Source organism: Labeo rohita, chromosome 4 (assembly GCF_022985175.1).
Source record: "Labeo rohita strain BAU-BD-2019 chromosome 4, IGBB_LRoh.1.0, whole genome shotgun sequence".
NCBI lineage: Eukaryota > Metazoa > Chordata > Actinopteri > Cypriniformes > Cyprinidae > Labeo > Labeo rohita.
In genome coordinates, this window is record NC_066872.1 from 30,779,254 (window position 1) to 30,792,528 (window position 13,275).

Here is a 13,275-nt window from a genome sequence, read left to right on the forward strand (position 1 = left end):
TAGGTATATGTTAAGTAATACGTTTGACATATGACGTGAGTTAATGATGGACTTTGATTTCTGTGGTCTGGTTCAGAGGTTACTCATTAGTTTGTGTGAGTTCATTCTTGTACTGCATCCTTGACTACAGCAGCTACAACAAAAACGAGCTGGGCCGTTCTCGAACATTGACTCGATCTGACTGTTTTGTGGAACTGTCGCATAACCAGGCAACACCCTGTTAGTTTATCCGTCAGATGAGTTTCGGTAGTCCGGGGGAGTACAGAGAATCGGACAGGAGCAACAGGGTCAGGTTGAGCTGTAGTGATGGATTGCCAGAGCTAACACAGAGAGCCCATCTGCCTGCAGGCAGGAGCGGATCCACTCAGATGGCCATTGTGCTGCTGAGAGAGAGCGCACATGCTAATGTGTTGTTGTTGCTCATCGATAGCCTAAAAACAAAAAGCCACCTTTCGCTTTCCAGCAGATTTCTCTCAAATCTCATTCGCGTTTTAAAGAAGTCCACTTCCAAAACAAAGATTCACATATAATTTACTCACCCTCTTATCATCCAAGATGTTCATGTCTTTCTTTCTTCAGTTGTAAAGAAATTTTTTTTTGAGGAAAACATTTCTGTATTTTTCTCCATATAATGGACTGATATGGTGCCCCGATTTTGAACTTCCAAAATGCAGCTTCAAACGATCCCAAATGCGGTTGTAAACAATCCCAGCCATGGAAGAAGGGTCTTATCTAGCGAAATGATCGGTTATTTTCATTTAAAAAATACAATTTAAATACTTTTTAATCTCAAACACTCATCTTGCCTTTCTCTCCATGAACTCTGTGTATTCTGGCTCAAGACAGTTGGGGTATGTCAAAAAACTCCAATCGTATTTTCTCCCTCAACTTCAGAAATAATTTCTAAATCATCCTGCATTGCTGCAGAAGTACCGACCCAGTCTTTGCAAAGTGAACATGCAGAGATCGAACACCCTTATCAAAAAGGGTAAAACCGCGATATAGGACGATTTTGAAGTTGAGGGAGAACATGAGTTCTCATGGGAGTTTTTCAACATTCTCTAACTGTAATGAACCGGAACAAAACAGTCCAGGCAGACTAAGACAAGACGAGCATTTGCCATTAAAAAGTATATAAATTGTATTATTTTTATGAAAACAACCGATTGTTACACTAGATAAGACCCTTCTTTCTCGGCTAGGATCGTTTACAACCGCATTTGGGATCGTTTGAAGCCGCATTTGAACTGCATTTTGGAAGTTCCAAATCGGGACAGCATATCAGTCCATTATATGGAGAAAAATGCTGAAATGTTTTCATCATAAAGCATAATTTCTTTACGACTGAAGAAAGAAACACATGAACATCTTGGATGACAAGGGGGTGAGTAAATTGTCTGTAAATTAAGTTTTGTTTTTATTTGATTGAAATTGATCAAAGTGATATGAAAGACATGTATAATGTTGCAAAAAATATCTTTTTTAAAAATTGCTGTTATTTTACACTTTCTGTTAATTCTAGTTTTTATAAAACTATGTGACAATAATAAGAAATCTTGAGCAACAAATCAGCATATTAGAATGATTTCTGAAGGATCATGTGACTGGAGTAATAATGCTGAAAATTCAGCTTTGCCATCACAGGAATAAATTACATTTTAAAATATATTAAATAGAAAAGAGTTATAAAAATAATTCAAAATGTATCTGTTTTTACTTTGTTTTTGATTAAAGAAATTAGTGAAAGAGAATATAAAAACAGAACAAAAAAAAATCGTAGTTATTTTTAACAATACATTTTTTTAAGTTGGTTTGGAAGGATTTTTAATATACTTTTTATATGTGAAAAATACAAAGTAAATATTTCCAGGTAATATTTTTTAACGATTTCCTTGGACTTTAATACAATGACAATGTAAAATGAGATTTATTTTCTTGTAATAACTAATTTTTTGTTTGATAACAGTAATTAAACAACATGTAGTCATTATAGTATCACTAATGTTTTTCTTACACATTATATTCTGGTGTTCAAAAGTTTGCGATTAGTACGATTTTTGTTTTTTTTTTGTTTTTTTTAATGGAGTCTCTTATGCTCATCAAGGCTGTATTTATTTGATTAAAAATACAGAAAAAACAGTAATATTGTGACATATTATTGCAATTTCTAATATCCATTTCCTATTTTAATATACTTTAAAATACAATTTATTTCTGTGATGTAACACTGAAATTTCAGCATCATCATTACTCCAGTTTTCAGTATCACATGATCCTTCAGAAATCATTCTAATATGCTGATTTATTATCAGTGTTGAAACTGTTGTGCTGCTTAGTTTTTTTTTTGTTTGTTTTTTTTTATTTTCTTTATAACCATTTTTCTTTGATTCTTTGATGAATAAAAAGTTAAAAAGAACAGCATTTATTCAAAATAAATAATCTTTTATAGCAATGTAAGTCTTTACAATCACATTTTATCCATTTAACACATCCTTGCTGAATAAAAGTATTAATGTCTTAAAAAAAAATAAAATAAAATACTGACCCCAAACTTTTAAATACTAGTGTGTATTGTAACAAAAAAATCTATTTTCAAGAAAATTATCTCGGGTCCCAAAAAAAAATATTATGCAGCACAACACTGATTATAAATCAGCATATTAGAATAATTTCTGGAGTAATGATACTGCAAATTCAGCTTTGCATCACTGGAATACATTCTATTTTAATATATATTAAAATAGAAAACAGCTATTTTAAACTGCAATAATATAATATTATTTTTTTCTGTATTTTTGATCAAATGCATGCAGCCTTAAAGAACAAAACATGAAAAATCTCAAACTTTTAAACAGCACTGTTTACCTGTATTTTTTTTGTTGTGAGATGCTAAAATGTCCTGTACCTTTTCAAGGACTTAACAGCAGTGTAATGCAATAACAAACTCTTTCTGGTTATTAATTGTAACCAAAGCTTTTTTAATATAAGCATGACCTTTACTAATCCTTTGATACCCATCATCTCCACAATATTTGTTGCTTTCACTTGAAGTGGCTGCTGGGATATCAGCATGCTGAGCGTGCCTGTGTGCATTTGATCTAATCGCTGAGAGCAGAGCAATGCACGCACACACTCCTCTCCTTCACACATCCTCGCTGCTCTTTGCTGGAACATTGTAATCAGTGGCCTCCATTGAATTTACATGCCTTGTTTCCACATCTCTCTCCCCATATATGGAATATTTTTAGCCCTCTTTCTATGTGTGTGTGTGGAGTAGGTCGTAGTTCAGAGCTACTGTAAGAAACGGAGCCAGAAAGTGTGTGCGCACGCATTAGAGAGGCACTAGTGTAAACCAGCCAGAGAGAATGGGGAACAGAGCTGCAGGATAAAAGACGTTCGGAGCATATGTGCCAGCTGACACTCGTGCACATGGTCTGGTCTGTCTCAAGCACATCAGTTCGACTCCGCTGCATCAGCACACTTCACCTCTCCGGGGCTGCTCACAAACCCCCCGCGTCCTCACCGCTGACTTCATGCCCTAACCCTCTACTGGAACAGGCACGCATGCTCAACGTGGCCTGGCAACAGCCTTGAGATGCATAGGACTGATGAAGTGTAAGACGGAGGAAGGCAGAGATGGAGTGACGTTCCTACAGAAATAGCAGGAGATGTTCACTGCATATGCAGAGATATGAGAACTGCCAATGCAATTCTCAGACTGAGTCCTTGGTTTGAAAAAACATTCTTTGTGGTTTTATAGCCAAGCAGAAAACTAGTGAGGCGACATATTCTCGAGTAAAGAGAACAAGGTGTTTCTACATGCAGACATCTCTCTCTGCCGTTCGCTGCTGAGACGTGCTTGCACTGTAGTTTATCCAAACATTAAAATCGTCAGCATTTAGCTTTTTTAAATGTGAAAAGTATTTAATTTTACGTGTATATACAGTTGAGGTCAAACGTTTACATACATTTCGCAGAATCTACAAAATGTTAATTGTTTTACCAAAATAATAGGGATCATACAAAATGCATGTTATTTTTTGTTTAGTACTGACATGAATAAGATATTTCACATAAAAGAGAAAATAATAGTTGAATTTATAAATATGACCCTGTTCAAAAGTTTACATACGCTTGATTCTTAATACTGTGATGCACAGATGTGGTTTGTTGTTGTTGTTTTTTTTTTTTTTTTTGTGATTTAGTCATTTTGTTTATGAGTCCCTTGTTTGTCCTGAACAGTTATACTGCCCACTGTTCTTAAGAAAAATCCTTCAGGGGACACAAATTCTTTGGTTTTTCAGCATTTTTGTGCATTTGAACCCTTTCCAACAATGACTGTATGACTCATATGTAACTATTACAGAAGGTTTAAACGCTCACTGATGCTCCAGAAGGAAAAAAGATGCATTAAGAGCCGGGGGGTGAAAACTTTTTGAACTTTTTTTCTGGGAAACGTAAGTAGCTTCTGAAGTGTAAAATTTAGGCGAAATATTAATTAGGCAAAGGTTAGCTTTGACCCCCTATAACTTCCAAGAAAAGGGAGCACACCTAGGCAAATAAGAAAAATGTACACATCTTCATTCTGTTCAAAAGTTTACACCCCTGGCACGTCACTTCACGTCACAACACGTCACAACACGTCAATTTCGTTCAAAAACTCCCATATGTTCCGCTCACATGAAGTGGTTTTTCAGGCAATTCATAAAAGGAATAAACGCGAAACTGCGATGGAAACTTTTGTTTTTTTTTTTTTTTTGTTTTTTCCCACATTTACAGCTCACTTTGTGTACGTAAAAGTCACATGATCATTTTTTAATGTACTGTAACCTCCAAGAAACATCTCATACGTGGCCGCTCACAAGTATAAGGGGCTTTCCCTGCCATTAATGCTTGAATAAACATTTATTTACACTACATGTTTCTGCAGCACATTACAGCTCTGATACAGCCACCCGAGCTGATCACGGCCACTATAGTCAATGCTTGTTTTTGCTTGTACCAGCCGCGCTGCGGCACGCTTCAGAAGCACCCCAGAACTGACTCTCTGCGCTGCTTTGCTAAAGATACACGTCTACGTCTGCTTCAATTAAAAATAATGGCTAGTGTGGTGGCTGCGATATACATAAACCTACCAACATCGGCCATTGTGACTCATTGTGAGATGAAAAAATTATGTTTTAATCGCATAACGCCGCTTAACGGAAACGGCGGAATTTAGCAAATTTTTATCGAGATTTATAAAATATTGTTAAAGTTTTGTACAGATCTTTAATGTGAAATGACGCCATTTCCATTGCGACTAAAATTTAATTTTTCCTCTTGCGATAAGTCATGACGACTGATGTTGGTAGGTTTATGTATATTGCATTACTATTATGTATGTTCAACTCGTGATAAGTCATGGCAAAGGATTTTGGCTGATTTTGTATCCCAAAGTAGCCCAATTTTGCAGGAAAACTGTGGACTTGGCAACCCTGGTGCAAAATACTTACCAGCAACCCGCCAAAATAAAAGCTTGCTGGTTGAAGGTTTGATAATGTAAAAGTAAAAAAGAAAAAAGATTAAAAAAATAAATAAATAAATAAAATGATAAAATTAATATTGATTTTTTTTTTTTTAAGTGTACTATAAAATAATTGTATTTTAATTTAATACTCATTTTTCATTATACTTCATTTTATCAAATTTCATCAAACTTCATTTTAAAATATGATAGTATTATCACACTTTATTTATCATTTTGTTTATTTTATTTTAAAAATGACCTAAATAAAGTGCGATACTACTATTATTAATTATTTTTATTTTATAGTTATATTTAATAGGTCACACTATGTGCAGTGTGAACACCAAATCAAATCTTCAGATGCTCTCATGAGAGCTAGACTGAAAAACTTATGTGCACCCCTGTCTATATGGTATAATTTCCTCTTTAGTAGTTTTTTTTTTTTTTTTTCACGTGTCTGCGTGTTGGTTACACCACATGACCTTGATATTGCAGGCAAATATTTTTCAAAAATAAGCAGTGAAGCCATCGATTTTGTAAGAAATAGTAATAAAATATTACGCTAAACTACTGTTTTTCTTGTCAGTGAAAATATAAATGAATGCTCCCAATAGAAATATGATCCCAATGAGTTTAATTTAGAAATTAAAAGCATTCTGGAAGAGGTGTATTCAAGTCAGTTTTTTATGTATGCATTTATGTACAGTTTATCCTTTTACTTATTTCTGCAATGAATGAATAGATCCAGACACACACCAGACACATCATCTTGACAGAATAGTAATTTTGCGTGAACTATCCTTGTAAGATCTATTCTAATCTTTTCAAATTACTAGTCTCGTCTCAACAGATTTTTACAAAAGACAGCATTAGCTGCCTTATCTAAATTCATGCTCATTTCTTCTCTCATCAAGGCTCTTGTTTATTTAGCCTGATTCTTTTTATTCACACTGAGGCATTAGGTAAACAAATGATCTCTCGTTTCCAGGACAAAGCCTGCTGTATGTGACGAGCTCTCGTACAATGAGATCACTCGTACCTAGTGACTGACATCACCTGCCTTTGCTCAGTTTTCTTTCTCCCTATGAGTCTTTTCCTTTCCCTCCCATTGTCTTCCTCCCACAGTTGATCAGCATCTTAATGGTTTTGTGTTGTTTATGGATCCCTGTCCAAACAGAGCTCTCATTAATGAATCTAAGCTGGGTGAAGTGCGAATCAAAGAGGATGATCAAAGGTCACCCGAGCTATGAAGGCCCTGAAGCCCCCGCACCTGTGGGCCATGTCACATGATTTTCATATTCTCCGCCGCCCCTGCATTTCCTGTGAAGTCACTGTGATCGCCTTTAATTTGGTCTTTTGTTTCAACACGATTGTTCTTCAAACCCCCTGCAATTTACTTTCAACCTCTGGTTGTCGTCTATAAATCTTTCTATATTTACAGCGGTAGTTAATTGCTAGGTAACCGGTTTCCCAGCAACATAGAAATGCGTTTTGATCCTTGACCAGCGAGTGCAGGTTTCACTCTGGCCTTTTTCTACGTGAAGTGGCCATTGCCCTTTTCGTATAAGCACCTACGTGGTTTTCAGGGCAGGGAGAGCAATAATGACACGCAGTGGCTTGTTTAGGTCATAAGCAGAACGTAAAACCGCTAGAAGCCTTTCGGTTGGAATTCCCCATCAGCCACTGGAAGTGAAAGTCATTTTGCACTGTGTCAACATGCTTGTGTTTGAGTATCGTAACATATAATGGACATGTCTTTTCTCTTTGTTTTTCCCCTCTCTTCCCTCTTTCTCTCTCGCTCTCCAGACTGTTCAGTTTGTCCAAGGGATCTTTGTGGAAAAGTATGACCCCACAATAGAAGACTCGTACAGAAAGGCAAGTCTGCATCGTTTTTATTGTGCATAAGTTGTCAAACCAATGTCTTTTTAATAGTTTCCAGATTCAAAATTTTCAATTTATTTTCTGACCTTTTCTTAGCCCAACACATATTGTACAGTAGCACATGAGTTGAACACTTAGCTCTATTTGTCCAAATATAGTCTGTACGGTTTTTGGAATGAAACTCCAAAAATGTTTCATGTATTGCGTAAGCATTAAGTAAGCCATAGTTTGAGTGAATTAAATACCTTTATATCATTATTTGGACTGAAAGTAATTGTGACTTTACATCTCAAAATATACACTGCCAGTCAAAAGTTTTTGAACAGTAAGATTTTTTTTTTATGTTTTTTAAAGAAGTCTCTTCTGCTCTGAAAGCCTGTACTTATTTAATCCAAAGTACAGCAAAACCAGTAAAATTTAGAATATTTTACTATTTAAAATAACTGCTTTCTATTTGAATATATTTTAAAGTGTAATTAATTCCTGTGATCAAAGCTACATTTTCAGCATCATTACTTCAGTCACATGATCCTTCAGAAATCATTCTAGTATCCTGATTTGCTGTTCAAGAAACATTTTGATTACTATTATTATCATTATCAGTATTTAAAACAGTTGAGTGCATTGTTTCAGGATTCTTCGATGAATAGAAAGATTTCATAAATCAGTATTTATCAGAAATAAACATTATACACTGTACCATTCAATAGCTTGGAGTTAGTTTTTTTTTTGTGAAAGAAATGATAAAAATGAATACTTTTATTTAGCAAGGATGCTTTAAATTAATTAAAAGTGATGATAAAGATATTTATAATCTTACAAAAGATTTCTATTTCAGATAAATGTTGTTTCTCTAAACTTTCTATTCATCAAAAAAAAACTACTCTGTTTTCAACATAATAAAAAAATTATAAAAAATATTTTTCGAGCAGCAAATCAGAATATTAGAATGATTTCTAAAGGATCATGTGACAATTAATGATGCTAAAAATTCAGCTTTGAAATCACAGGAATAAATTACATTTTAAAATACATTTAAATAGAAAACTGTTATTTTAAATGATAAAAATATTTCACATTTTTACTCTCTTTGCTGTACTTTGGATCAAAAAAATACAGGCTTGGTTAGCAGAAGAGAATTGACTGGTAGTGTATATGATTTGACATCTCACAATTGTTGCCTCATATCTTAAAATGCACATGTTTTCTCTGTTACAACAATGTGATTTAATATCAATAAGTCTCAAATTTCAAATAGAGTAATTTTAATATCCCACAATTGCAACTTGTGTAACAATTACCTGTGACATTAGCGAAGTTTTGGCAAACTTTTATGGGCAAAAAGATCCAAAAAAAGGTCTTTTGTTAATAGTGTAGCAATGTATGAAGCACAGCTTTTCACACAAAATTGTCAGCGTTTTTTTTTTCCAAGAAATTTTGTCAAACAACAGTAATTGTAACCACACCTTAAAGGGACAGTTCACCCAAAAACATAATTCTGTCATTAATTACTCACCCTCATGTCGTTCCAAACCCACAAGACCTTTCTTCATCTTCAGAACACAAATGAAGATAATTTTAATGAAATCTGAGAGCTTTCTGACCCTGCATAGACAGCAATGTAACTAACACGTTCAAGGCCCAGAAAGGTAGTAAGGACCTCATTAGACATCAGTGGTTCAGTCGCTACTACCTTCCTGGACCTTAAATTTATCAGTTGCATTGCTGTCTATGCAGGGTCAGAAAGCTCTCGGATTTCATCAAAAATATCTTAATTTGTGTTCTGAAGATAAACAAAGGTCTTACAGGTTTGGAACAACTTGAGAGTGAGTAATTAGTGATAGATTTTTCATTTTTGTGTGAACTATCACTCTTGAGCCCTTGAGCCATGAATGTGTAATAACCAATATATATAGTTACAATAATAACATAATGATAAGCAACCTACAGTAACACAAGACCCAAATGGTGCAGCACTTTGCATCAAAACTAAATGGCTCCCATTATAATCAATGAAGCTGTCTATAATCAATGAACTGGAAACACCCATCTGTGACACAGTTTGCTAAGTATAATTTAGATTTCTGCTTATGTCAGGTTTTTTTTTTAAATTGCAGTGCGGGTATATCATGACACAATCTCTATCAGTTGACACGTTTCTGCAGAACATATGCAGTCCCACCCTAATAACACAGATAAAAAAAAAACGCTGTGTGTGTGTTTGTGGGATGTCTCATCGACCCTGTGCTCAGTCTGCGGAGTTCGATGATGTTTATATTTTAATGGCCTCTGTCCAAGGCCTTGAGACAAAGGCCGTTTCTAAAAATGAAACTTCACTCAAACAGTAAAAGGAAGTCCCATCTTGACCAGCAACTCCCTTCCTCGCTGTTGCCTACGCTGCTGTCTCACGGGCACTTCCTGTAGGCGAGGCCTACCGGTGTTGACGTACAGTACCACATTGTGTATACAGTGGCCTCAAATATATTCAAATACGTTGTGCTTAATATTTTATTACATTCAATAATAAAATAACACATTTTTTTATTAATATTAGTCATCTTATTATTTACAAATCTGCAAACAGGGTTCTCAAACAGAAAGTGACTTTTGTTTTAAATTGGAAAAAAAAATAGGGAAAATGGTGTTGCAATCTAAGAGTGTCATAGTTTTTGTGTATAATAAACCGCCATAAATGCTGTTTTTTGATTCCAGTCTGTTTGTTGTTGATTTTCTTTTTTTTTTTCTGTCTTTGCAGCAAGTGGAGGTGGATGGACAGCAGTGTATGTTGGAAATTCTGGATACTGCCGGAACGGTAAGACAGTTTGTGATCAGAACTTTTGTTTAATAACATAAAAATTACAATAGTACATGCATTTATGCATTTTAAAGATTTAAAGAAGTCCACTTCCAAAACAAAGATTCACATATAATGCACTCACCCCCTTGTCACTTAAGATGTTTATGTCTTTCTTTCTTCAGTCGTAAACAAATTATGTTTTTTCAGGAAAACATTTCTGTATTTTTCTCCATATAATGGACTGATATGGTGCCCTGAGTTTGAACTTTCAAAAGCCAGTTTAAATGTGGCTTCAAACGATCCCAAATGTGGTTGTAAACAATCCCAGTCGAGAAAGAAGGATCTTATCTAGCAAAACGATTGGTTATTGTCATTAAAAAAAAAAACACAATTTAAATACTTTTTAATCTCAAATGCTCATCTTGCTTTTCTCTCCCTGAACTCTGTGTATTCTGGTTCAAGACAGTTAGAGTATGTCAAAAAACTCCAATCGTAAAAATCATTTCAAAATCATCCTACATCGCTGCAAAAGTACCGACCCAGTCTTTGCGAAGTGAACATGCAAAGAAGATCAAACACCCTTAGCAAAAAAGCTAAAACAGCGATATAGGACGATTTCGAAGTTGAGGGAAAACATGAGATGGGAGTTTTTCGACATACCCAAACTGTCACGAACTGGAACAAAAACAGTCCAGGCAGAGTAAGTATATAAATTGTATTATTTTTATGAAAATAACCAATCGTTACACTACATAAGACCCATTTAAACTGCATTTTGGAAGTTCAAAATCAGGGCACCATATCAGTCCATTATATAGAGAAAAATGCTGAAATGTTTTCCTCAAAAAACATAATTTCTTTACGATTGAAGAACGAAAGACATGAACATCTTAGATGACAAGGGGGTGAGTACATTATATGTGAATCTTTGTTTTGAAAGTGGACTTCTCCTTTAAGGCAAGACACTGCAGGTGAATAGAGTATAAAAATTAACTAATAGTTATCGCCTTGCTTACCCAGTTGATTAATTACATTGATAGTTGCAAACATTTTTTGTATTACAAGTTTTCTAAAATGTTAGGTTTAAATGTGGAAATGAGGCATTGTTTGATCAAATATGAATCCATTTCTACTACAAAAATCTAAACACTGGATGAAGTCAGTTTCAAATTTCTTGTTTTGTTTTTCTAAATGTTTTTACAGAGGGGATTTTGGGTGTCTAATTTTGTCACTCCATAATTCAGAAAAAACATAAAACTATATATTTTTCACAGTTTTTTGGAGAATAAAATATTATGTATGATCAGCCAAATTATATATAAACAAATGCCACTTTCAGGATATGGATGGAAATAAAAAATGGTGTTGTGTTGGAGGTGTAAGTGTTACTGAAGGAGAAATTTACGGCTCAGTGTAGAAGAAAAAGTTCATTTAGAAAAAACAGCCTTAAAAATATGGATTGTAATTGAAATCTATTGACACAAATAGATAAAGTGCTATAAAAGAAACACTTACCAGTGTCTTTTGGATGTTTTCTTTCCACTAGTTTAAACACTTTATGAAAAACCAAAAAGCCCAAAATTTCAAATTTGAAACATAGTGCACCCAAAGTTTACCCCAAAACAAAAGTTCTGTCATTAATTATTCACCCTCATGTCGTTCCAAACCAATTAGACCTTCGTTCATCTTCAAAACACAAATTAAGATGTTTTTAATCATTTTTGGATGTACTGTCCCTTTAAATGTCCCCTGACAACATAGTTGAGATAAAATCTTGTATGGTAGCTGCCCGCATCAGTATACAGTCAGTCATCCGTGTTAACTTTTTAACCAGCAACCTGGAGATTAAATGCATGGTTTGAATTCAGTGGCATTAAAACCTTTGATTGCAGAAGAAACAAATCAAACTTGTTAAATCAGATTTTTTGTTGTTGTTGAAAATTTCTCAGAGCTGATGCTGATTGTGTATCTTGACCGTAGCACAACTAAGTGTGTTACATTTGCCCACGGATTAGTTAAACGATAAATAAGTGTGTGCATGTGGGTTTACGTGGCCGGCCTCGTCTCATACAGGTGCTGGAGGTTAGAGAGCGATTTTGGCCCCTATGGGGAGTAAGGACATATTTCCAGTTCTGCAAGCCCCTGTTTTACAACTCTGAGTTGTGGTGACAGATGGTGAATGTTGTCCTTGGGCTCTCTGCCCCAGAATGGAGCCACGGTCAAATGAAACCGAGCCAAAGAAGCTGAGAATATTCCTGTCAGAGATGTGAACTACAAATTGGCTTCGGTTTATGTACAGTAGGACTGGGACTTGATCTGAAATGGTCAAAGTAATATTCAGTCTAGTGCTAGTTGCAAAAAAGAAGCATAATTTTAATTAAATCCTGCAACCATAAAGTTGAAACCACAAAGTCAGTCACTTGTGAACAAACTTGCTTGTTGTGTAATGTTGATTAACAACAGTTAAAATCTGGCATAAAGAAGTATTAGTTAAAAATAACATTCTGGCATCATACTCACCTCATGTTGTTCCAAAAATATATAACTTTGTTTAATCTGTGGAACACTGAAGGTGATATTTCAAAGAATGTTTATGCTGCTGTTTTCCTTGTATTCAAAGTAAATGGTGACTTGTTAAGTTCCAAAAAGGATCGAAACATTCTGAAAATATCTTCATGGAAGAAAGAAAGGCTGCAATTCTTTGAGTTTGTTTGTGTGGATTTCTCCCCCCACAAATCATGAGCTCATGCCCACTCACTAGCACATTTAATGAGACACTGTTGTGTCCTCTGGAGAATAAAATCATTATTTCTCCTCCACAGCCTTCCTAGACACATTACACATTACGTTACCTTTGACAACCATTTATTCTCCTTTGGGTTTTGAAGCTCTGACCACATTCAGCACACTGGCCCAGAGGAAACAAAGCTGTGAAGTCACGGATGTGCTTGTGGCCTTATTAACTTCACACCTTATCAGGTCACTTGACGTTTAGATCATACAGGACAAGAGCGGTCTGCCTGAGCCAAAGTTCATTCAGAAACACAGTGTGAGAAGAAAAAAAAAAAAAAAAATCAGGTTTTTAATG

The 13,275-nt window shown here is 34.9% G+C and overlaps 1 protein-coding gene across 1 annotated transcript in view; it reads left to right on the top strand.

Moving 5' to 3' along the window:
- rap1b (RAP1B, member of RAS oncogene family) overlaps positions 1–13,275 on the top strand; it is a 77,052-nt gene that overhangs the window by 50,065 nt on the left and 13,712 nt on the right. The window contains exons 3-4 of the mRNA XM_051107365.1: positions 7,316–7,388; positions 10,150–10,202. Of these exons, the coding sequence (XP_050963322.1) occupies positions 7,316–7,388; positions 10,150–10,202 (126 nt within the window). The remainder of the gene's footprint in view (positions 1–7,315; positions 7,389–10,149; positions 10,203–13,275) is intronic.